The 27075-nt window shown below is 41.9% G+C and overlaps 1 protein-coding gene across 1 annotated transcript in view; it reads right to left on the bottom strand.

Moving 5' to 3' along the window:
* The window catches only part of Col24a1 (collagen type XXIV alpha 1 chain), a 265455-nt gene that overhangs the window by 178370 nt on the left and 60010 nt on the right, over positions 1-27075 (bottom strand). The window contains exons 13-19 of the mRNA XM_052178477.1: positions 19909-19962; positions 18332-18376; positions 15020-15073; positions 14897-14941; positions 14603-14656; positions 14356-14409; positions 10714-10767 (exon numbers count right to left, since the gene is read on the bottom strand). Coding sequence (XP_052034437.1) covers positions 10714-10767; positions 14356-14409; positions 14603-14656; positions 14897-14941; positions 15020-15073; positions 18332-18376; positions 19909-19962 — 360 coding nt within the window. The remainder of the gene's footprint in view (positions 1-10713; positions 10768-14355; positions 14410-14602; positions 14657-14896; positions 14942-15019; positions 15074-18331; positions 18377-19908; positions 19963-27075) is intronic.

The raw sequence follows: 27075 nt of genomic DNA on the forward strand, positions 1-27075 counted from the left end.
TCACATACACATTAAATATTTAAAAGAGTGAACATCCCATGGGACAGAAAATAAAACAGGGGTAAAGTTCAGTAACGTGGAGTGACAGCTTTGATCACAGCTCAATAGAACCCCAAGTGTGAGTCACTGTGGGAGAAGCCTATCTAACAAGGCTCTCTACTATAATGTAACTCCGTGACATGTTGCCCAAATGACATAGGCTATGCAAAGGTAACCAGTTGTTATGGTTCCCAGCATGCACAGGAAGAGTACCGATGACACTATTCATGATTCTACAGTGGTGCATCTGTCTAAACCTTTATGATGTGCAGTACTGAGTGATATAACACATTCAACAATATGCATGCATATGTCATCCAATGTGACAATTATTCCAAATTTTTTAAAAAAGTTTTAAAAAGGGAATTGATAGTTTTTAAAAAATGTAGTCAAATATATATAATCTCATCCTGACCCCTGCATTCACATCAGGAGAAATCACTACCTTTCCAGGGAACTTAGAGACCAGGATAGGATGTGCTTCCAACTCTGAATCTGTATTATGTTCGTGGTGTGGTTCACCGCGAGAATAGAGTCAGAGGCGTATGAAGCATGGGAGAACTCAAATAACCTGAGTTTGGAAGTCATACGAGGGCACAGCTGCAAAGCCCTAGGAAAATGTGATAAAGCTAATGTAGAAGAAAACATTAAGGACTCAAACTTTAAAAGAACACTGGGAAATTGATGATCTTTGTGTGCACAGGCAAAAACTTACTAGCAAACATAAAGGTTTGCTACCAAATGCCGCCAAAAATTGCAGTAAAAATATAAAGTTGGAGCCAGGTGTGGGTATACGCCTTCAAACCCAGAACTTGGAAGACAGAAGCATGTGGATCTTAGAGTTCGAGGTCAGCCTGATCCACAGGGTTCCGGGACAGCCAGGGCTACACAGAGAAACCTTGTCTTGAAAATCCAAATAAATAAATAAATACATATAGGAATAAATTTGCAAAGAACTATGCAAAACTATCATGTGGGAAAACTGTTAATAATATTTCTCAAAAACTCGATAAAGGAGATTTGGGCAAGTGAAAGACAGGCATTGTTCTCGGAGGAGATGACTCAATAGTGTGATCATATCAACACTCTATTAATCTATCAGCATAGACTCTAGCCAATAAAAACAACAACGACATTTTTAATGAAGCTAGATAAGACTGATGTAAAACTTTACATGGGAAAAATAACTCAAGTCTTCACCGAGAAATATTGTAAGAGAACTTGTAGCCATTAGAACATGCCACAGAGCTTGTGCTGTCAATGAACACAGAGTCTGTCTGTGGGTGACAACACTAGAACAGTTCAGCTCACTGCACTCACTCAAATCAGCCATGTTCTCCCTGGTACTCTGTGCTACAGCTGTATTGGGTAGAGCTGTGAATGGCTGGCCTCTGCCGGGCCACAGCTGCTACACACATGAGCTCACAGTGGCTGTGCTCTGTACAAGGTCAAGGTGATTGAAAATTTCAGCACGGAGGAGGGAGGGGGTCTTTCACTACCACCCCAGCTGAGAGTCCACTGGCCAGTGTTGGTTGTGAAAGGGCAGAGTCATTTTTCTTTGGGGAAAGGTGTCCAGTGTTAGGTTTCCCATACCCTAGAAAATGACCCCACACACATGGACATATGGGCTAGTTGGACTCAGCAAGCTAAAACTGAGAGGAGGAGGAGGAGGAGAAAGAGGAGGAGGAGGAAGAGGAAGAGGAGGAAGAGGAGGAGGAGGAAGAGGAGGAGGAAAACGAGGAGGAGGAAGAGGAGGAAGAGGAGGAGGAAGAGGAGGAGGAAGAGGAGGAGGAGGAAGAGGAGGAAGAGGAGGAAGAGGAAGAGGAGGAGGAGGAAGAGGAGTAGGAAGAGGAGGAGGAGAGTGAGAGTGAGAGAGAGAGAGAGAGAGAGAGAGAGAGAGAGAGAGAGAGATGCCATGGACCACCCCAGGAGAATCTGTATGACAAGTTCTACAGACTGAGGTTACAAACTTCAAAGGGCAGAGCTGGAGAAGTGACCCAAGTCCTTGGAGGAGCCTAGAAGATTGTGAGTGGATCTCAGACATTGGATGGTTTGAGTTTGATTTTGCTTTTGATTGTGACTCTGCCCTGATATTTTTCCCTCTTGATGTAAGAAAGTATTTTATTGGAGCCCATAGTTAAGAGAGTTTGAATTTTTAGAGGACTTTGAATTTTAAAAGAGATTGGATATTTTAAAGAGATTGAAATTTTAATATGTAAAGACTGTGGGACTTTGAAAGTTATTTAGATCTTGGGGATGAATAAGTAAGGATTGAAGCTTAATAGTGATGTGTTTGTGTGTCAAGTTGACAAGGGCCTCTGCAACAGCTCCTGCTTCCTAGCCTGCTTGAGTTCCAGTCCTGATTTTCTTTGGTGATGAACAGCAATGTGGAAATGTAAGCTGAATAAACTCTTTCCTCCCCAACTTGCTTCTTTGTCACAATGTTTGTGCAGGAATAGAAACCCTGACTAAGACAAAGAGAAAACTTAGACACACACACACACACACACACACACACACACACACACTGTAGTGGGCCTTATTGAGGTGTCATGCCACCTGGCAGGAACTTGACATGGACAATGTGAAGTTCCTCTCCTAGCCCTTGAGTGGGAACTCTTGTGTTATCCATAATCCCCTCCATCTAAGGTAGAATATTCAGACTAACAATAGGTGAAGCCTATTGTTCTTCAAGGACCTGCAGTGTCCTAAGAAACACTAGCCACCTGTGGAGCAACTGAACCAGTTCTGCTGAGAAGCTTCCAGACTTCCCCCCTCTGCCTATATATATTGGAAATTCTCCATTAAATTTTGAGACCTTGAATAGCAGGTGTTATCTTGGTCTCAGTCTCTTTTTGCTGCCTTCCCATTCATCCTCAGCTTCTTTTCAGGTAACCTGTTCTATGTAACTGCAGGCAGTTACAGATTGGTACCCGAATGTGTGGCTGGACATGGGAAGGTCTTCTGAGGTGACCCTGTCTTGGTGAAGCTTCGCAGAAAACGGAAAAAGATGGTATCCTGCATGGTGAGCAACTACAGAAGTTAAATACTAGCGCTAGTCTAAAATGTCATCCCTTTAAGCTGTTGTTGTAGGTGCAGAAGTATTCGGGCTAAGTGGGACAGTGTTGACCCAGTGCTGAACTCGCTTAGGAGTTGACAGTGGAAAATGGGATAGGAACTTTATAGGCGTTTGTCCGCAGCCTTCAAGAGCTGCTTCAGGTGAAAGGAGAAGGGTTTGAAAAACAATGGTTAGAAGGTTGTTTTAGATCAGATAGATTCTTGTTGCCCAAGGTTCCAAGAAAAAAAGAACTTTAGATAAGAGAACCTGGGAAAAAATTTGGAAAGTGTTAGGAGCCACCAAGGCAAATAATACTACCCTTCTGGCTCTGGATGCTTCTAAAAGATGTTACTGATGAAGAGATCTTGCAGGCATCAGATAGCACACAGGGAGAATTTGAGGAATCTCAAGAAGGAAGCCTGCCAGAGAGGACTTTCTCAGAAAAGGGTCCTCTCAACCCTAAATTAGAAAGATCTAGAGATACTACTGATGAGCTAACATTAGAGGAGAAAGCTCATTCAGATGAAGGAGCTGCCAAATATTATGGTGAGGATTGGCCTCCTAGTGCACCTTCTGCTCCACCTATGGTCTTTACTGTACAAGATGATACTCAGATGGAGATGCAACTACATAAGTTGGAGTTTGAAATTAAGTTGCAGAAATTGACTAATGAGCTACAGGAGCTAAAAAGGGTATCAAGAACAGGAAGGAACAGTGATCCTGAGATGCACCAATCTCTGCTAGAAAGAGCTGTGAGGCTTGCAGGGAAGGATAGGATACATCTGACCTGCTGGCTTCCCCTGTCATTGAGATCATAGACCAGCAGAATAGAGTTAAACAATACAAGACCTTGGAGATCAAAGTGATAAAAGAATTAAAAACAGCTGTGGCACAGTTGAAAGTTGCTAATTTACAACTGAATTGTATACCTTGGGATCTCCTCAGACAAGTTAATCCTGTTTCACTTCTAACTCTTGACTTTATACTTTAAGCAGATTGGTTGTCTCCACTCAGGCTCCACTCAGGCTCACCTGGACTGAAATCTGGCAGGTCTGTTAGAGACACTTGCAGGGTGTTTGGCAATAAATCGACTCCCTGACATCAAAACCTATACAAGTGGACCTCTTACGAGAGCTACATAGAACTCAGATCTATGTGTGTTTGCTTATGAGCCGACATGGCCACCAGTGGGAGGTGTGAGGTAAAGCACTGCAAGGGGAGGACCAGGTTTCTGCCTCCGAGTCCCCTGAGAAGCAAACCTGGTTGCAGAGAGGTTGGTGTTTAAAGGCGTTCCTTAGACTAACAAATGACAAGGAAGCCTAAGCCCTCTCCTCCATAAAAAGACACCATAAAGTATTTAGGAGGACCAGGTCAATACCTCCCCCACCATGGTTAATGCCCACTGTCCTTTGATGGATGACTGTCCACTTGCTAATAAACTAATAAAAAGGGAGGAAATGTAGAGAGCCCTATTGAGGTGCCATGCCACCTGGCAGGAACTTGATGTAAATGTAAAGTTCTTTTCCCAGCCTTTGAGCAGGAACTCCTGTGTCAGCCATAATCCCCTCTACCTAGGGTGGCGCTCAGACAAAGGTGAAGCCTATTCTTTAAGGACCTGTAGTTTCCTGAGAAACACTAGCCACCTGTGGGGCAACTGAACTGGTTCTGCTGAGAAGCTTCCAGCCTTCTCCCCCTGCCTATATATAAAGGGAGTTCTTCATTAAAGTTTGAGACCTTGAATAGCAGGTGTTATCTTGGTCTTCATCTCTTTTTGCCGCCTTCCCATACATCCCCAACTTCCCTTCCAGGTAACATGTTCGATGTAATTGCGGGCAGTTACAACACACACACACACACACAAAGAGAGACGGAAAGACGGAGAGACGGAGAGACAGAAAGACGGAGGAGCAGGTCCTGAAGTTGGGAGGCAGATGGGAAACATGTTTGGTGGGAGTGGGGAAGAATTGGAGGGAGGAAGTGTATACAGGTATGAAGGTTTCAAAAAGTTTTAAAAGGAGTTTTAAAATAATAAAAGCATCTGGCAATTATAAATAGGGCTGCTATGAACATAGTAGAGCATGTATCCTTATTACATGGTGGGGAATCCTCTGGGTATATGCCCAGGAGTGGTATAGCAGGATCTTCTGGAAGTGAGGTGCCCAGTTTTCGGAGGAACCGCCAGACTGATTTCCAGAGTGGTTGTACCAATTTGCAACCCCACCAGCAGTGGAGGAGTGTTCCTCTTTCTCCACATCCTCTCCAACACCTGCTGTCTCCTGAATTTTTAATCTTAGCCATTCTGACTGGTGTAAGGTGAAATCTCAGGGTTGTTTTGATTTGCATTTCCCTAATGACTAATGAAGTTGAGCATTTTTTAAGATGCTTCTCCGCCATCCGAAGTTCTTCAGGTGAGAATTCCCTGTTTAACTCTGTACCCCATTTTTTAATAGGGTTGTTTGGTTTTCTGGAGTCTAACTTCTTAAGTTCTTTATATATATTGGATATTAGCCCTCTATCTGATGTAGGATTGGTAAAGATCTTTTCCCAGAGTGGATGCAAAAAATGTGGTATATCTACACAATGGAGTACTAGTCAGCCATTAGAAACAATGAATTCATGAAATTCTTAGGCTAATGGATGGAGCTAGAAAACATCATACTAAGTGAGGTAACCCAGACTCAAAAGGTGACTCATGGTATGCACTCACTAATAAGTGGGTATTAACCTAGAAAACTGGAATACCCAAAACATAATCCATACATCAAATGAGGTACAAGAAGAAAGGAGGAGTGGCCCCTTGTTCTAGAAAGACTCAGTGAAGAAGTATAGGGCAAAACCAGAACGGGGAAGTGGGAAGGGGTGGGTGGGAGGACAGGGGGAGAAAAGGGGGCTTATGGGACTTTCGGGGAGTGGGGGGCTAGAAAAGGGGAAATCATTTGAAATGTAAATAAAAATATATCGAATAAAAAAAAATAATAAAAGCTAGGGAGCAACTGGAGAGATGACTCAGAGGCCGAGAGCACTTGAGGAGGTTAAAAGCACTGGAAGAACACACATGGTATACACTCACTGATAAGTGGATGTTAGCCCAAAAGCTCAAAATAAACAAGTTACAATTCACAGACCACACGAAGCTCAAGGACGACTATAGTTGGAGTGCTTTGGTTCCTCTGAGAAAGGGAACAAAACACTCTTAGGAACAATAAAGGAGACAAAATGTGGAGCAGAGACTGAAGTAAAGGCCATTCAAAGACTGCCCTACCTGGGGATTCATCCTATAAGCAGTCACCAAACCCTGACACTATTATGGATGACAAGAAGTGTATACCAAAAGGAGCATGTCATGGTTGTCTCTGGAGGGGCCCTGCCAGAGCCTTTCACATACAGAGGCAGATGCTAGCAGCCAACCATTGGTCTGGGTGTGAGGTCCCCCAGTGGAGGAGTTGGAGGGCAGATTGAAGGAGCTGAAGGGGTTTACAGCCCCATAGGAAGAACAAAGATATTGGCCTCCCAGAGACTAAACTATTAACCAAGGGGTCTTGTAAAACATCAGTGGGAGGAGAGGTCCTTGGTCCTGTGAAGGCTCGATAGACGCCCCCAACAAAGGGAAATCAACAAAGGGAGGTGGGAGTGGGTCGGGTGGAGGGGCATATACTTGGAGGCAGGGGGTGGGAGGAGGGGTTGGGGGTTTTCGGGGATGGGGAAAACCGGGAAAGTTTTAGCATTTGAAATGTAAATGAAGATTATATTTAATTAAAAATAAAAGGAAATTAAAAAAAGCACTGGAAGACAGGAGTTTGAGTCCAGCACCCAAGCAGCCAAGCCACAACCATCTGTAACTTCAGCTCCAGGAATCTGACACTTTCTACCTGTATCCAAGGGCACTCACAGTCTCCTGCATGCACACACACAGTAAATAAAAAAAAATCCTAAAAACAAACGGATAATAACCAATATGAAGTTGTCTGGTCAGTGTGCTTATCTCCTCTCGGTCCTGGCCTGGGATCCTCCACAGATCTAGCTACCACAGATTCCTGCTTTTAGGTCAGATTCACCCAGGCCTCCCAAGGCTTCTCTCCTTGCCTGCTCCAGCTCCTCTGGGTTAAACAGCAACTGGAGATTTTCATAGCAGAATTTACTAGCGGCTTGCTTTTGTTACTTTGTATCGTAAACATCGTAGAACGCTTTTTCTCGGCTGTGTCCTGCTCTGCAGCAGTGAGTGGTACTAATAATTTTACAAGGTTGCTGGACCACAGGCCTGACCATTTCCAGGCAGAGACTTGGGGAACACTCTGACTTTTACCCAGGCCTAATGCCTTCCTGGTTTGGCAATGGTTTCATCCTGTTGAAATGAAGGTACTTGAGTGGTAAAGAGCAGGAAAATAAAATGTCTTTGTTGTCATTAGTTTTTAGTCCTTTAAGGGAGCACCTGGCAGGAGGTATGAGCTGCATTGAATGGTTTCTATCCACACTAGGTTTATGCTGATGTGTCCACACTGCCCTCAGCCCTCCCTCCCTCCTTCCCTCCCTTCCTCCTTCCCTCCCTCCCTCCCTCTACAGCCTCCTTCGTTCTGCTCTCCCGTACCATCCACTTTATAACTCTCTTTTATTTTCTCCTTCTACCCCAACCTCCACTTAAACCTTCTTTCTTCTTTCTTATTGTCTTGTGTCTAGTTCCCTGCCCTTTCCCCCTACATACCCACGCATATGAAAATAAAGATGTAGGATTTGCTTATGAGAGAAAACTTGCTATTGTCTCTCTGGGTCTGGGATAGTTCAGTTAAGATAATACTTTCCATTTTCCTACAAATGTCATGATTTCATTTTATGGCTTAATAAAATTCCATTGTGTATGTATGCCACATAAAATGTGGTTGTTGTTACTGGTAATTATCCACGGGATACCCTAAGTGAACTCACTCAGCACTGTGGGGACTGGCCCTAAGCATCTAAAAATTTCCTCCCAGGTTCTTTATGTGATGCTAATGTACAGTAAAGGTTGACACAAAGTCACAGTCCTATGTTTGGCAGGACGTGGTGACAAAATTTAAGTTAACACCGGACTAAACAAGAACTTTCTCTAGTCCAGACCCCTAGTGCTGTCAGTCAGCCAGTCAGCAAGTGTGCTAACGGGTCTTGAATGATCGCTCTGCTCAGAGCTTTCTCTTCATTTCCCTGATGCGCACACAGCATCCCGGAGTGACCCTCTAAAAGCATTCACCAGGAGTTGGAGAGGTGGGCAGGAATTAAGAACACTGATGCCCTTCCAGAGCCCTTGAGTTGGGTTCCCTGTACCCAGGTGGGGAGCGCACAACCCTCTTTAACTCCCACGCCCAGAGTTCCAACGCCCTCTTCTGGCACCATCAGGCAATTGCATGCGATGCCCCACATCCTCTTTCTCTCCCTCTCACTCCCCCCTCCCCTCCTCTTTTCCTTCACCCATCTCTTCCCCCTCCCCCTTCTCTCCTTTCCCTCTTCCCCTCCCCCTCAACATATTAACAAAATTAATCTTCAAAAATCATAAATTAGAAAAGCTCACGCTGCTGCACCACCTAAGCCTCTGATACCTTTTGACATTAAACAAAACGGGCTCGTTCCCTATCAGCTTTCCTCTCCCTCCCCCTTCCAGCCCCCTCCCTCTGAGTCAAGACAACAGCTTCTGCCTATGGTGATGTTGAGGTGGTGGCAGCCAGGGCCCATTGTTTGTTCGTGTTACTCATACCCTGCCTTGCTGAGTATGTGTTACTGAATATGATACAGTAATGTCACGAGGTTAGCACTACAGATTTTCCCACTGTCGTTGAAGTAAGGCATAGAGACTTTAGATAAATGGCTCAAGAGTCTCAGCCTACCCGCTTCTTGTGTTTGCGGGCTAGAAGACATATTTGTTTTGTTGCCTCAAACAATCTTGTACTAATTCTTGAGAGACTAGAGATAACACCTCTGGGACAATGGAAAATTTTAAGGCAGATGAAGAGAAACAGGGTAGTTAGAGGTTAGGACCCTTTATAAACAATGTGGAACTAAAGATAATGAAGATATTTTAACTGTTGATGGAAAAATGATAAAAATCTTGAAGGAAACAGTAAAAAAAACAACCATCTCTGGATGGTAGTAAGATAGGAGGGAAAGATGTGATTTGTGTACCAGTAGCCTTGCTTTATCTAAAATAAAATGATTAAACTATAGTGATACACGAGGCAGAACAGCCCACCCCAATGCAGTGACCACTCATTACTTCAGCTACAACAATGTGCAGTTGAACTTAGGATAATACTCCTTTAAAAGAATCACATTTTAATCAGATACTGTATCCTCGATGAAAGAGGTCAGGCAAATCCTATTCCAGAAAAGTTCTCATTAAACTTGAATGAAATAGAAGAGGATAGATTCATATAAAGAGACAAAGTTTTATTAATATCAAGTTTTAATTGCTTGTTCAGATCCATGTGCTTCTATACCCCAACCACTTCCTTATCAGCAAAACGAGGTTGTCATGTAATGTTTGATATTTGATCTATCTATACTGAATGTGTTTTAAATTAGAAGAAAAGAAAAGAATAGCAGTTTACTTTAAAAAAATCGACTCTTGAAGAGCAGCTGTGGAATGAAGTCAGTAGTCTACACAGAGGGTGAACCCATTGTATTCTCCTACCCTGTGGCCTGCCGAGGGCTCTGCCACTGGGGAGCTATAAGTTCTTTGTCTTAGTTATTCAGAAGTCAGCTTATATTCCCAGGATGGTTCCTGCGTCAGTTGTTCTTGGTTAGACTTGGGATGTTTTTCTGAAACTAGGATGAATGCAGAAGCTGTATCTCACATAACATCTGGCATTCATGATATGGTTCAGGAACCTTCGGATGTTTCACTGCCGAAGCTTCTGCTCTCTGGAAGCTTTCAAGGAACAGGGAGGTTCTTTACCAAGCCTGAAGCCAAACTCCACATTTTAAGGCATATACAAACAAACTTGGTGTCCACTATAAGCTTAATTACACTTATTGTGGAGTAATAAGTCCAGATGATATATGCATTTAACATGAATTGGAAGCATTTCATATCGCTAATTCAGTGGAGTTTACGTATCCAGTTTTGTTTACAATTCTTAACGATGTGTCACTGACCATTGCTATGCAGAACAGACAAATCGGCAGTGATTTCATCAAAATTAACATGTGCACAGTCCAGAGTGTGCATATCTAATATAAACTCTGAAATACAAAGTGTTCCCCAATCCTAAAATATGTGATACACCAGCAGATGAGCTACACCTGACCCTCTGTGAGGGTCATGGTCACCACTCAGGAACCTGGAAAACATTACACACATGTCCCTTCTGGCTAAGCACGTATGAGACATAAATTTAGATTCAATTCCCATTGTCATTATGAAAAGGATTCAAAGCTTGAAAGTGTTCTGGCCCCAGGAACGTCAATTCATGCTCAATTTCCTGTTTCCTTGGGATCTCCGATGCAGTAAATGTGGTCTAAACTGCTTTACATAGACAAACTTCAGAGAGAATATTTCTCAAGCTTCCCACAAAACCCTGCACATTTTGTAAATTAAATAGAATTTTCATCGTGTTCTCTTTCAAATTTTTTATCTTTAATCAACGATTTACCTCTGGTCCTGGAGGGCCAGATGGTCCCTGTGGTCCTGGGTCACCTGGTTGTCCCTAGAAGTGGAGGAGAAAAAAAATCAAAATATAAATATTGACTTAATAAATAGTACTGAAAGCGGGAACTAGCATTTTTCTGCTGAAAAACTTTTACTATATTATGTCAAACAGGGCTGTTATGGTTTTCCAGAGTCTTAATTTGTAAAGGTCCTCAGAGTCCTCCTCCCCCGGTCTACACTGTCAGCCCTTGAGAGCATCAGCTACCTTTTCTAGCTTTGGGCTTCACCCACTTCTCATTACATCACCACCATGAGACTTATTTTAATGTTTATGGTGCAATATATATTTACTTCTGTTAGACAAACAAGTTAACCAGTCAGTTGGCTCTGTCACGAAAAGTGTAGGTGTGGAAATATGCTTGTATGCATATATGTGCATGTGTATGAGTATATGCCTGTGTACATATGTGCTTATATGTATGCATGCATGTATGTATGTTGCAGGTATATGTGTGTGTATGTACACATATGTGTGTGTGTGCTCTTCCAGAGACAGGCTGAGAAAGCAGCAGTAAGGAGTCCTAGAAGAGGATTTGATTTTTCTCACCAGAGTCTTAGGACACTTAGGAAATTTCCTCTCCTCCTTGCTACTGTGAGCAGCTTGCTGGAGTAACTGTGACTCACCAGGGCTGCAATCCTTGCTGCTTGGTGTCTCTAAATCTCCCTTAGCTCATCCAAAAGATCAAAAGGACAATGATAATGCTAACACCCTTGCAGTCTTTGTGGAGATTAAAGGAGACACCGTGTGGATAGCACAGAGCCAGGGCACAGAGAAGGATCAGGGGTGTTAACCCACGTGACATCGAGGGACTGGTCACTTCCTGCCCCGGCCCTTCTCTGCACTGTGCTTGCAATTCCCGGATCACTTTGATTTTGGGATTACATTTTGAGGGCTTGGTTTCAATATTTTGAAACTTACTTTACGCATAGAAAAGTTGTAAAACAGGACAGAATATGAAAGGGGGGTGGACATGAACCCGTGGCAAGAGAAGGTCCAGATGCTTCCGATGGATGACAGCATAGACCAAGGAGAGCGATATGAAGACCCTCTTGCTTTCACTAAGAAAATTGTGAATTCGCTGATTTTCCTCTAAGCCCCCACATGAGCTTTGAACATGATTAGAATAAGCCTAAGATGGCATCAAATTGCAGGACACAATATGCACAAGAGGACCTGTTTCCCAACAGCCAATTACCCATATTGACTGGGTTCCTTCTCAATGTGAAGCCATCTGACACGAGAGAGCTCACAACAACTACCATGCCAGAACCTAGGCAGTTTGGGCAAAGGGCCACTAAGGGTCGAATGTCAGAAACACACGTGTAGTCACCTGAACCAGTGTGTTAGGCAGTTTTAAATCTAAATAAACAAGTGCCTCTCTTGAAGAGTGATGGGGTGGGTTTCACTGGGGCCCTCTAGTGGCAAAAACCAAGTAGGATGCAACTAGAAGCATCCATGAAAAAAAAATAGCATATCCTCAGGCCTTTGATTTGACTGACAAGCAAATTAAAACAAAAATAACTATGGAGCAATTTAATTCATTTTTCACAATAATTATATTTTTTACACAGCTTAAGTTGTCAGCTTCCTAGGGATGTCAATTTTCCTTTATAAAACACTTAATGAAGAATTTTCAAGTAGTTTACAGAATGCTTCAGTGCTAAGTGAGTCTATAAATGAGGGAACATCTAGTATAGTCATAGTAAGGGAGCCATCTCTCTCTCTCTCTCTCTCTCTCTCTCTCTCTCTCTCTGTGTGTGTGTGTGTGTGTGTGTGTGAGAGAGAGAGAGAGAGAGAGAGAGAGAGAGAGAACACATTGCCTTTGTTTTCTATAGCTTTGGGAGAGAAGAGTTCCTGACCCTTCCCAAGTAGTAACCTTCCCTGATTTCGGAACTTACTGAACAAAACCTTCTCTGTTCCAGAATGTACACACCTTCCACACCAGGCTGTTCCTACATCTGGAAAATATTCTTTCATGTTAGAACTCAGATCCACTTGGACACACTAAAAGCAGACAGGAGAATCCAAGATGACAGAAAACCCAAGCTAGGGCTTCGGAAGACATCCCGAGAGTCATTCCTTCCGTGTCAGAAGACAAAGCTTTCAGGCAGGCACAAACTTGCATAACCAAGTGTTGAAGTTTGTCTCTTGCTAGGTTAACTGATCTTGTGTAAAAATTTTTTTTCATAAAATAGGACACTTCTATCCCTACTGGAGAAAAATTTCAGGCCAAATATCTTGGTATTAGTAAGATATAGATGAGTTTAGACACCAAAGGAAAGGTCCTGTCATCAATATACTGTATGTGTGTGTCCATATGGATGCATATATGTATGGAAGACTGTATCCCTATATGTATGCACACATGCACGAGTGTGTGTGAGTGTGTGAGTGTGTGTGGTGTGTGTGAATGTGTGTGAGTGTGTGTGTGTGTGTATGTGTGTGTGTGTGTGAGTGTGTGTGTGTATGTGTGTGTGTGTGTGTGTGTGTGTGTGGTATCAATCTTGGGTGCCATTCCTAGGCACTCTCCACCTTGTTTTTTGAGACAAGGTCCCTCACTAGGACCTGGGTATTGCTGAGCAGGGTAGGCTGGGTGGCACACAAACCTCACATTAAGGTCATCCTTTCTTCCCATGCCCAGCACTCGGGTCACAAACACACATGCACCACTGTTGAGCTTGAAGGCAGGTCCTCATGCTCACACGGCCAACACTTACTGAGCCACCTCTGCAGTCACCTCTCATTAAAATCGATCATGAGTCTAAGCTGTCTTGAGTTCAAACATATATTTTTCAAAGGTTTGATAAAACTCCCTGCTAATAGAATCCCCGCTGACATGAAGTTATTTTGTTAGAACACTACAGAAAGGTGGATGGTGAGTCAGTAAATCTCGCTTGGACCACTTCATCCCTCACCATAAATAAACTTTATTTACATTTCTTGTGATTTCTTTTACAAACAAAACATCACATCAGTATGTCAGAGGTAGAAAGTGGTCTCTTACTTTAGACTACAGAAATAGTGCAAAACACTGCAAGGTCACGGTCACTCAAACTAGAGAACTATCCACAAGGACCAAGCATGTTATAATCTGACCTTCATCTTAAATATGATGCTGGCAGGGAATATGCAAGGTCATAGATACCCAAGGTCATAGATATCCAAGGTCTTAGATACCCATGGTCACAGGAGGTCAAATGTCAGACCTGGGACTTAAGCCAGTTTTATAGGATTGCTGTGATTTATAAATCAGATATGTCATCTTTAACACAAGGCCTGGTATTTCATGAAGAATAAGGCTTGGGTAAGACAATCATTTTAACCACCTAGAGGTCTATTTCTGACTCCTTCTTTCTTGTTTTTCCTTAAGGCTTTGTCTTTGGCCTAGGGCAGGAATCAGCCTCCGGAAGTCATAGTGAGAACCTGAGGCCTGACTGTCCTCTGAGACTGAAGAGAGAAGACATGAAGCTAGACATCTACCTCATGCCACGCATGTATCCTGCTAACGCCACTAAGCACCAAGACTCAACCTGCGGCGTGCACATGTCTATCACAAAATAAAACAAAGTGAAGGTTCAAACCTACTGAAGGCCCTGACTTTCCTCTTATCCCTGGTGGTCCTGGTGACCCAATGGTGCCCTAGAAGAAGAAATTAGAGGGAAATGTTATATTAAAGAAAATTTTCTACTAGGATACTATTAAAAATATTATCATATATTCTAGAATTAGAAGTCATACCGATGACAGACATATCCTTACAAAATACACAGTTGAAATAATGATTTTCTTTGAGCCTTTAGTTTATTTGTTTTTATCGAATGAGTGGGGTTACCTTGTCTCCAGGATATCCGGGTTCTCCTGGTTCCCCTGCCACACCTTGCTCACCCTGGGAATCACAATTTCACAGAAAGACAATAAATTAAGCCATGGTGATACTCAGGAAGACAAGTATTCATTACAGAAGAAAATCTTTTCATTTCTCCTACTTTTTAGAAAAACCAATATAATACAAATTAGACCCCATAAACAAAACCAAAAACATTTAATAATAATGTCTGTTGGCATAAATAAAATAAACCAACCAGGGTGAGAAATTATCTCTGTGAAATGGTAATATTGAAATCACCTTATCACCTTTGATTCCAGAAGGTCCTCTACTTCCTGAAAGGCCCTGAAAGTACAAAAGGTGGTACTTTGTGACATCGCGGAGAAATTAGAGAGAGACATCAGTAAGCAAAGAGAGCCGTACCATTGGGCCAGGAGCTCCTGGAGGTCCAACCGGTCCTGCAGGACCAACACTTCCCTGAGGAGTGGTAAAAATGATATCATTAGGCACACATTAGGATCAGAAAGAGGACAGGGTACAGTTGAAAGATAAACAAACTGAAAGCATTTTGCCTGTTTCCAGCAACTTTTCTTCCTTTTTAAAACAATACTCAGTTTTTAACCCCTTGGCAGTCCATCCTTCTCATGGTGCTCCAGTCAATGTAATCAAACTCTCGTCCATTAAACTCCCACACCCTTCCTGTCCATGACTTTCATTTTTCCAGATGGGTAACATCTTGTAGAAATGTTTTAGTGTCAAACACATTAGTCAACTGTCTTAGCTTTTTATGTTATTCATTATTTAGCAATATATATTAAAACACTTAACTTTTATCATGTGTGTGCATGTATGCGTGTGGGTGTCAGAATGTGCACCTGAGTGCAGGTGCCTGCAGAGGCCATAAGAGGGCGTCAGATCCCTTAGAGCTGGGGTTGCAGGCTGATGTGAGTTGACTACCACAGGCACTGGGAACTCTCTGTGACAGCACTACATACCCGTGGTGCCATCTTTCCCACCCAAAGCAAAGACTTCCTGAGAGTTTGCTGTGTCAGCATTGCCTTGACTTTGCTTATGGTGTATAATGTGCAGAACAAAAACCTTTACCATGCACTCATGGGTCTACTGAGTAGCTACCTAAGAGCTCTACTTTCTGGGCTTCTCAGATTCCTTCACCGTTCACCACTTGGTGAGTATTACCTGTACCAGACACTGATGCATGGAAGGGGGCAAAGATGAAAACAATATGGTCTCTGTTGTTAAGGTTCTCAACACAACCCTCTAATTTCTCAAAAACAGAACTCAAACTCACACTTCCTATGAGGTAGGGACTTAAAAAGCCTCCTTCCATGTCATTGTAGAAAACAAATATCAGTAATAACAATGGGCTGCTTGAAGGTTGAATTCAAACAAGAATGGAAATCTCTCGATGGTCCAGAGATCAGGTCTAGTTTCTGTTGCAGAGAATTGGGTTTTCTTCTTTCTCTCATGAACACTGTCCTGGCTTCTCTGTCACTCTACAGTGTCCAAATGGTAAAGATATTAAGGTTTTGGATGTGGCCACATCTAGCACATGCTGAGACTACACTGATGGGTGAGGGAAGAGGACTCAAGATCAGGCCATAGCAACACAGTGAGATGACAGCTCAAAAGCAACAAAGGTCAAACACTCAGAGCTTGGAGCAGGGGCTGAGGCCCATGAATAACGCCCATGAATCTGGGGTTAGTCTGGACTTCACAGTGCACTTGTTAGCTCCCAGGGCTCTCATACAGGAGAACCAGGCCTCAGAAAGCAAAACAACAACCAAAAGTTCTGTTTTTTGAGATTCTGAAAATGTCACTCAGGTTAGCTAGAATTCAAATCGCAGAGTGACCATCCCAGGCGCTCCATGTTTCCTCATCTCCTCCCTTTCTCTCCTCCCCCTCCTTCCTACACTCAGCTAGGATTTTTTCCCTCTGACCATGTTCCATGTTTATCCTCTCCTTCACGATGCGTTTCTAGTCTGTTTGAAGACACAGTGGCGTACCAAGTGTCCATAACACATGTCCTTCCAGTCTGTTTTGTTTTATTTTGTTTTCCAAGACAGGCCTCCCAGCCTCTTAATCTGTACAGGAGCTGAGAGCAAATGCATGAGTCCTTCTCCACCCCTCCCTAGACTCAACCTATCAAATGTGCTGTAACTGTTCAGAGACCAAACACGGAATGGACACTGAAGGAATTAACGTTACAATATATTTTTACTGTGTACAGCACTTTCTAGAGCTTTAGTTCCCAGCATTTCACTACCTCACAGGCTCTAGCCTACATTTATATGATACAAATTTCAGAATGGAAAACACTACACTGGTACTTTTGGAAGAGTCTTAAAGTTTATGAAGGAGACAAATTATTCCCAATGTGTTTAATCCTAAAATATATGGGACTGTGAGTAGCAAATGGTAATACTTTCCAGTTTAATAAATATCCAAGGGTAATAGAGCAGTGCTTGCAATTTCAAACTCTTGTCAATAGGAAATAGTCATTCATGTGACTACAGAGGCTAGTTTATTCAAAGCTTGTAGCTTCAAAGATTATGGTTGGTTCACAACTGTCATAATTTTCTGTGTTTGGGAATTGTTTAGAAATAATCCATCTAACGACAGAGAGACATTTTATGAACAAAATGTTTTTCTCTGTTATTTTTTCATAGACAATATAACATTTTAAAGCTTTGGCTCAGTTTAATTTGTCTCAAAAATACTTAATCTGGCATTTTGAGCAGAATGTGTGATATCTTATTTTGCTTTCTTGTGACTCTAAAAGAAACATCTCTGAGATCAGGAGATATTAGAAAGAAATACTATAAAGAACTTACTAAAACAGAAGAGTTTAAGGTAAAAAAAACTGAGTAGCAAATACTAACCCATTATTAGATTGACATAGTAGAAATTGTGTAGCAAAGTATCATCCTGGAAAACTACAGGCAGGTAATGCATGGTGGCTTGAGAGAGTTTCAGACAAAGGGAAGCCAAGGTCCTGAGCTCTTTCCTACCCACTGTACTCTCCTCTCGGAGAAGTCGGAACAGACTGAAGATACGTGGGAATGTAGATGAGGGCGTTGCTGCTATAGCACCAGGGCAAAGAGGAACCCACAAAGCTATAGGCAGCAGAGAACTTTTGCGTCAAAGAGACCAAAAGCACATGTTCATTACAGTAGACAAAAAAGCCACCCGCCAATTCATGAATGTTCATATGAATCCACTGCAGAAGGACTGAGTTCTGGACAGTCAGCCATGCCTGCCACCGTCACAGACAAGCATGTCTCTAGAGTAATCAAGAGAGCAAGTGACAGCCACCAACACCACAGGGCAACAAGCGCAGGCCAGGAGGACATCAGCCTCTGTTGCTCCCCAACTGGGTGATGAAGATGATTCTCACAAGAAGAGAAAGTGGCTCCTCTGCGTTACACTGTTGAAGAAACAGAGTCCCTCTAACTCCTTTAAACAAGACATTGATAAGTGTATCCATGCACACATACATTAAGCTATAGAAGAGAGCCATTTTAGCTTACCCCAAAGGCAGCAATTACCTTTTTGATCCATACTAATAGTCTGATTTTTCATTTCTGTTTGAAAAATATGTTTAAGCTGGGTTGATACCCAGTAATGACACGAAAACTCCTTTGGCTAAGTTTCTAAAGCACAACTGATAATTTAAATTGCATAGTAACTATTTCACAAGAGTTCAGTGATACTTACTCTAACACCAGGAAACCCGGGAGGTCCGACACCTCCTATAAGCCCCTGTTATGAAAGAAATGTGAAAATGTGTTCATCATGATTCCACACAGCGGAGGCGTTTTCTGAAATGATGTCATATATTCCAGGGAAACAATATGTCAAAATTATCTTCCACTGAGATGCACAAATTACTTTCATTCTTTTAAAACTGCTTTTAATGTTGAACTGCTAGGACTACCCTCTAGGGTATGATACATAATTCCCTTTGTCTTTTAAGTACTCAATAAAAGATGAAAATGCAATCAGTTACTTGATTACTGCTTGCATAATCAATATTACAGACCTACCTGGTCTGAATAGTGCCTGAAATGACAGTCTGTATGTAGAGATTAGGAGAGTATTTTCAGATAACTAAAAACAAAGCATCACATCTTTAGAAGTACATTTTCAAAAATATCTCTATCCTTATTTTTATGTAAAGAATGAAAATAATACCTGCTTTCATTATAAAACTCATAATGTTATGTGCCACCAGTTCACAGGAATGAGGGAAAGAAATGGCTCCCCCCTTTGATTTACATTTTGAAACACAGATGTGATTGAATATTGAAAAAAAAACTATAAATGAATCTAAAAACGTACAGTTTACTTTTGTACTTAAAGGCCTAAGTTATATTCAATAACAATTATTATATATTTTAAATACAGAACATATTTTGCAATGCATGTTTTGAATTTGCTGAGTCCAGTTTTAATAGATTCCAGGAATATAAAATTGGCAAGCAATTAAATCACAGAGTTGTCTGCGGTCCATGTAGACATTTTAAAATCTAAATGATGCTTACTTCATGACCTGTGGAGTTGGACGCCCCCTGCCACTCCAAAAAGTTGTGGGCAAGAAAAAGTTGGCAAATGTTCTACTCATACTCAAATATTTAATAAGCTGATGCAGTTCTACTTTTCCTTAAACCCCATGAATTAGACACAAGCAAAACCTCAGCCGAGTCTACCAAGTTATCTAACTAATGCTAATTTGTTTTAAACGGAATTTTAAAAAGAAAATATGTTTACACTCTTTGTGATACTGACTCACATATAAATAGATATAGGGCTTAATCAAAATTTACACTACATAAATATTTGCATTGGATCTAATCACTTATAAAGATGATAAAAATGATATGCATATGGCATAGACTGGAGAGAAGGTGTCAGACTCTGCAGAAGGAGAAAAAGTGGAGTAACTTCATGCAGCGCTGACCCAGCCCTCTACTCCCACTCTTTTCTGATGTAATGCAACCAAGAGGCATGATTAGGGCCTTCACATACAAAGGCCAGTGCTGGGGCCATGCTTACCTAAGTCACTTAAACATGGTCAAAATAATTAATGTTAATGACCATCTGTCATGATGAAAGTTTGCCCAAACAACTTTGGGTTATCTCTCATTCTGAAAAACAACAAACTAGAGTGCGCCCAGAGGCGTGGAAACTGTCCAGCTGTACTGTTTGTAAATATGTTCATAAGGATGCCACATGCAGTCGCCATGGGTACAGTGATGTTACAGTGTAAGGACGGACCATCCCTGAGTACTCACAGGACTGCCATCCAGGCCAGCAGGGCCTCTGTCTCCAAAGTCACCTGGAAAACCCTGCAGAGGAAGAGGAAGACCACCATCAAAGCCAGAATATACCCAAACTCATTTTCACAGTGTTTTATAATAAAGAATTTTGTAATGGAAAGTATGTATGTCCTGGGTCGAGGGACTTAGTAAGTTGGTGGAATGTGTGCTACACACAGTCATGTAAAAGAGCCATGACGTGGTACTGGGGTGCACGTTTATAATCCCAGTGCTGGGGAGAGAGAGGCAGGCCTGGCCAAGCTCCTGAGCTTCAGGCCAGTGTGCAATCCTGTCTCAAACAACAAAACCAAACCAACCAATCCAAACCAACCAATCCAAACCAACCAATCCAAGATGGATGGACACCACTGAGGACAATACCTCTTGCTTGCTTACATAAGTGTATACACACACACACACACACACACACACACACATGAACACACATATGAACACACACACACAGACACACACAGATACAGACACACACACACACACACACACACACGAGAGAGAGAGAGACAGAGAGAGAGAGAGAGAGAGAGAGAGAGAGAGAGAGAGAGAGAGGAGAAAGAAAGAAAAAATAGAAAAAAATCAATTTCCTAAACCCTTATTTGTAATCCAGTTTTTGGATTAAATGTCATTGTTTTTGAAAAGCAACATTTCTAATTTCAAAACATTATTTTGTATACAAAGAAGAGCAAAGTAGTAAAGAGAATTTTTTCATCATCACGCACAGTCACGAAATGAGAGGGAACACAACAAGATTCTGTGTAAGTCATGTGTTACCTCTGCTGTTCCACAAGGTTTCTCGCCTGAACCAGAGAGTGACTAACAGTAAGCACTTCCATATCTTAAGTGCTTTATACACAGTGTGATTTATGTCTACTCAGTCTTTACAATGTGTCTATTCCATGGATGCTAATGTCATTTTGTATCTGAAGATAATCAGTACAGAAAAGGTAAGTCCCCTTAAGTTAGACGGCAAATAAAGGAAATCCAATGTCAGAGTCTTTCTCCAATGCTGCATCGAGTTTACCATTCCCAGATAAAAACATGAAGACTCAGTCTTTGAAGGGCACTTTTATAAGGGGAAGGCACAACACACCTAAATGTTGCAGGTGTAAGGTATTTATAGCGTGACGTGCCTACAAAGAATTCCATGCTGTGAAGCTTTGAAGAGTGACAAGACATCAAGCTTTGCTATCATAACTTACATTACACTATAATTTATTACACAGCTCTTTGTGCCTGATGTTGTATTTGAATGCTTTTCTACAATGATGTACCAACGATCTCCCTAAAGTTTACAATCTTTTTGTCATCATCAGCATCAGCGTTATTTGGGTCCATGCATGTGTTTACATTATGCATGTGGGAAGTGACAGGGCATGCTCACCAGGGTGCATGTGTGGTGGGCAGGTGACAGGTTTGTGGGATTGACACTCTCCTTCTGCCTTCATGTGGCTTCCAGGAATCGAACTTAGGTCACCAGACTTGCACAACAAATGCCTTTACCCACTGAACTGGGTCACCAGCCACAAGGTTCACATTTTGTAAAGACTACAAGAATAGCTTATGTTATTTCCTATGGCAAATATTTATTTTAAAATGCATGTTAAACAAAATAAAAGTAGACAACTAGACTCATACCTTTCTTATTTTAATGCAAGACGGCATTAAATATTGTATTGAAAAGATTGCTTCAAATGACTGGCTCCCCCAGTACATCCAATGATGCTTCCAAAGCATGGTTAGCTTGTACCAAAAAAGCACGTTTTCTCTTATTGTTTAATTAGAGGGTGAAAATAACAACAGTAGTGACTGTGTGGTTGAACACATTGTAACCTTATTCCTTTTAGGGGTGTGGAAGCCACAATTCTGCCCTCACTCTCCTGGGAAGTCTAGTTGTTGTCAAGAAGTTTACGAATCTGCAACACATCACTGTGTTCACCTTGAGCGTCTCCATCTCAGGGTGACTGTGGTTGTGATGAAACACTGTGACTAACAGCAACTTGGGGGAGGAAAGGGTTTATTTCACTCACAGTTCCACACAACAACAGTTCATCATCAAAAGCCCCGAGGGCAGGAATTTAAGCAGGGCAGGAACGTGGAAACAGGAACGTGGAGACAGGAACGTGGAGACAGGAGCAGATGCAGAGGCCATGGAGGGATGTTGCTCACTAGCTTGCTCCTCGAGGCTTGCTCAGCCTGCTCGCTTATAGAACCCAGGACGACCCACCCAGGGATGGCACCACGTGTAACAGCCTGGGCTTCCCTCATTGATCCCTGATTAAGAAAATGGCTTACAGCCAGATAGTATACACGCATGCTCTCAGTTGAGGCTCCCTCCTCTCTGATGACCCCAGCTTGTGTCAACTTGTCAAAAAAAAACTACCCAGTCCAATGAGCTAACATATATATCTGAAAGTATTTGTGACAGCCAGATAATGAAAACAGAAGTGGAAAAATATTGCTATAAATTTGATAAATTAGAGATGATTGATTGATTTTTCCTCAGTGAAATAATTAGGAGTGTGGGGCACAGTAAGTGGTCCTCTTAACGTGAAATGTCCAGAGTCAGAGATGCAAAGTAGCAATGTGGATGTAACAGGAGGGAGGAGGGGCTTCTGAGAACTGGGATGCCTTAGGGGTGATGGAGAAAATGTTCTAAAACTAGAAACCATGGTGGACGCCCAACGCTAATGCACTAGAGCCTGTCACATTACACAATTTAAAGGAGATAACTTTGTGTTGAGTGAATTATATTTCAGTAAGTTGTGCTGGAAACAGAGAAGTAGGACTTCAGACATGGCTCAGTCAATGAAGTGCTTGTGGCAAGGCAAAAGGATCAGGGCTCCAGTTCCCAGAACTCAGGTAAATCCTTGAGCTTGGTGACACATGCCTATAATCCCAGCCCTGGGGAGGGAGAGAGAAGTGGGTCTCACTGGCAATGATTGTCTAGATGGTGTTGCTGAACTGGGCACATTGGGTGCAGAGAGACGCAGCCTCACAAACTAAGGTTGGAAGTGATTGAGAAAGAAACTTGATGTTGACTATCTGGTCTCCATAGAAACATGCACCACCTCCACACACACATGAGCCCCTATGGTGAGTCCGGAACAAAGCTGGGAAACTGATAAACATGCCTGGACACCCACTCACCACTTACTAAAGGATGAGCCAACTCTGACTTAACACCCCATCTCCACCGCCCGGCTCTGGCCCCCAACTCCCTGGTTCCACCACAGTCCAGGGAGGGAAGCTACTCTCTGAAGCAGCCCCACACAGTTTGTGATTTCTTCCTACAGAAGAGAAAACAAGATGGGAAAATGGGGAAACAACTATGCTCAACTCCACACTTGTTACAATTCCCAGGCTTCTTTTGAGCAGCAGAAACACACACACACACACACACACACACACACACACACACACACACACACACTTTCACTTTCAACTTCCTGTTTACTTCTGGTCACTGCCCAACATATGTAAATACTAGTCACTGCCTCTTGACTTTACCCCTTAAGCAGTTTAGCTGAAATGACTGGTATTTAGTTTCTAATTTTTTTCTTTTTCTTTTTTTTCCTTTTTGGTTTTTTGAATTTGTTTTTTTCAAGACAAGGTTTCTCTGTGTAGCCCTGGCTGTCCTGGAACTCACTCTGTAGACCAAGCTGGCCTCGAACTCGGAAATCCACCTGCCTCTGCCTCCCAGAGTGCTGGGATTACAGGCGTGCGCCACCACCGCCCGGATTTTTAGTTACCAATTTTAATGTTTGTTATTTGAATGTAAACATTCCCTGTTCCAGATAGAAAGAGTGGATTTTGTTACTTCTTATTCTATATACATGTTCATCAATACATCATCAAACTAAACATATTTACTACTAAGTGGAGATGTCTTTTCATGTTTTCATGAAACACTGCACACCCCCTTAACTGTGACTAACGTGTGTGACTTGCGTCACTGAACAAATAGTATATGGTGACAAGTGACAGATACGGCTACCAAAATCACACTACAAAATCCGTGTAAAATTCTTAGAACCACAAGAATCAGTAGAGCTATTCCTGGCCAGCTTGATGGTTTGAGCTCCGTTGACAATCTCATGTGGCAAAGAATTGTGGAAAGAATTGCTGCTGCTGTCTAGAAGCTGATAGGCTACGGGTCCCGTCGGTAGCTGACCCAAACCTGGTGGGAACCCAGAACCCTCAAGTCTCTAACTTTGAAGAGTAATTCTTCCCCGAAGCTGAATGAGCTGGGATATAGACCGCGCCACACAGGCCTCTCTGTACTGAAGCCCCATGGCGTCCTGAACACTACTTGGTGGTGTGAGCGCTGGGCGCCTGGACCCGCACCACTACTTGCAGCATTTGTTAAGCAGCAGCAGAAATCAGTCAGGAAAAGGATAAAACTACCAATTTAATCTTCAAGTTGAGGATTACAAAGTCTTGCTCACATATTTTTTGTGATGGTAATGATCAGGGAATCTACCCACCATGGCTAGATTCTTTTTGTTTGTTTGTTTTGTTTTTTGGATTTGGTTTTTTTGAGACAGGGTTTCTCTGTGTAGCCCTGGCTGTCCTGGAACTCACTCTGTAGACCAGGCTGGCCTGCCGCTAGTTTGAAGAAAACTGCTGCTGTTTTAATGTTGAGCTCGAGTCAATGAACATCAACATCGAACAGGTTAAAGTTTCCAATTTAGCTTAAAAGTTTTCCCTTAATCTAATGTAATATTTGTGTTTTTAAAACTTTATCATTCTAGCATTTCAATTTTCATTTTCCAATGAAAAGAGAGTTTATAATTTTGAGGAAAATTTCCATCTAATACATATGCAAATCTAGACTTAAAATATCAGGTGTTGTTTGATGCTCTTATCAGGTGTTGCTGACTGGTCAACAGGAGCTTTTAATTATTAAGAACCACAATTGCAATGTGCAAAAGTCCACTACATTCTGTTACACACATACACACACACACACACACACACACACACACTCACACACTTACACACTTAACATTCCTCTTACCTAGTGTTTTCTACTGCATGACCAAATTCTCATCCTAATTTTATGTCATATCTGTCTCCAACATTAGTGTCACCTTCGGGCTCTTGTAGAAGAGATGATCAGAATGTCTCTGATATCTGTGACAGGTAGCCTCAGTGATAAGACATCAATGTGCTTGGATACTTACTACTGCTGTTTTTGTATAGACCCCTTCCATGTTAAATCATGGCTGATGTTTATGACTCACACAAAACATATGTAGCAGGTGCATGATTTATGGAGCTAAAGGATGTACTTTGTACGATTTGTCTCTCATCTCTGGAGAAGATGAACCCATGTTCTGAAGACCTTCATATAGTGCTATGGAAGTCAGATCTTCTGCTACCAACTAGCATCTACCCAGCCAGCTAGTAAGCAAACTACCTTAAAGATAGATCCTGTCAGTCCATTCAAGTCTTTAGATGACTATAACACCTGCCCAAATCTTGAGTTTAGATTATGAATTAGAATTATTCAATTCTTGAGTTATGAATTAGACTGCTCAAATAAACCACTATCACATTCCCATCTCAAGGAAAATAATTATATATGTTTATTATTGTTTAAGACAACCTATTTGGACTCATTCTCATATAGCACTGACTAACAAATACACTGTAACAACAGCAGTGTCTACAATTATAGGGCATGCTATGGGGGAGCTAGGCACCGGATCTTGAGTGACATGTCAGCCAGCTGCTTTTTCTGCACATTCATTGTATTTGTTTACGATTTGCAAAGCCTCCTAAAACTCAAAGAATAAGTTTTCCTACTTCCTGAGCCTAACAATGATCCTGTTACCAAACATGGAAGTTTTTAAACATGAAATGTCACTTCTGCTTGAATATACAGATGTTGAATATATATCTTCACTCACAGATACTTGTAGTATGTTCAGATATATGTAAGCAATGAAAAAAGTATTTTTCCTATTTCTACAGAGAGAGAGATCATAAAAATAATACATATAGGATAAGAAAATAATCATCAAATTGTTATGACTACACATTACAGAATTTAAAAAATAAATGCAATATTAATACTTCTATGTAATATGCTTTTTTTCATTCTAGCATAAAATTTAAAATATATTCAGCCTAAAGTAGACTAAACAAAAATTATCCCTAATGTGGGGGTGATAAAAATATAGTAATAATAAATGTTATAGGTAAGACACACTAAGTTGACATATCAGTATATGGAGAGATCTATTTTTCTAAGAAGTAGGAGGAGAGCACAATTATTTCTCTAGAGTTGGAAAGATGAAGTGCAGCCTAGATTTTTCTCCTGTGCATCCTACACATGCAAATCTATTTCTAGCATTTGAAAATTGTCCAGGAAGGACAGAGTCAAGGCTGGAGTGCACCAGGCTCTGTCATAGCCTCTTTGTCCTCACAGCTGGGACAGGTTGATCCGTGAGTCCACGGTGAAGCCTGGTATCTCAGCTGAGCCAATGAAAGACTTCTATAGGACTCCGAATCCCTCCCAGCAGGCTTTGTCAGGCCATGCCTCTGTTCTCAGAGTCTTTCCTGCCTTATTCTTGAAGAATGGTCATCGCCGCATGCTCTGACTCTGGGAACTCCTTCCCCTCATCTTAAAAAATATTTGGAACTAAAAATATTTGCTGTTTTCCTTCAAAGAAAACATAGCAGCAAACTCTAGGCCTGACCACCGTACATCGATGTATGTTTCCTATTTTGATGACCTGCAAGGCTCTCTGTTTTTGCTGTCTGCTGTCAGCCCTGAACATGACTCCCCAGCTGACTCGCCACCTGCGGGCGACATAGCCCTGTGAAATCATGCTCATCTGGGGTTCTCCAAATGAGAAGGGGTGTCTCTTTCCCAACCTCATGGGTGAGGCAAACTCAAAGTAGTGGAATATGGAACTTTCTACACATTGCTCATACCGTAGTTAGCCAAATATAGCTTCAAATAGAAAGCTCCGTAAATAGAAACCAGAAAATAGGTATCATTTTCCTGGACAAGGAAGAAATTGTTGGAAAATTAATGGCTACCTATCAAAATACTCCAGCATTTCCTTTATGACCCAATGAACTGCATTCCCACCCCCCAACCCCCAAAGCAAAGAA

The sequence above is a fragment of the Apodemus sylvaticus genome, chromosome 4 (assembly GCF_947179515.1).
Source record: "Apodemus sylvaticus chromosome 4, mApoSyl1.1, whole genome shotgun sequence".
NCBI classification, from domain to species: domain Eukaryota; kingdom Metazoa; phylum Chordata; class Mammalia; order Rodentia; family Muridae; genus Apodemus; species Apodemus sylvaticus.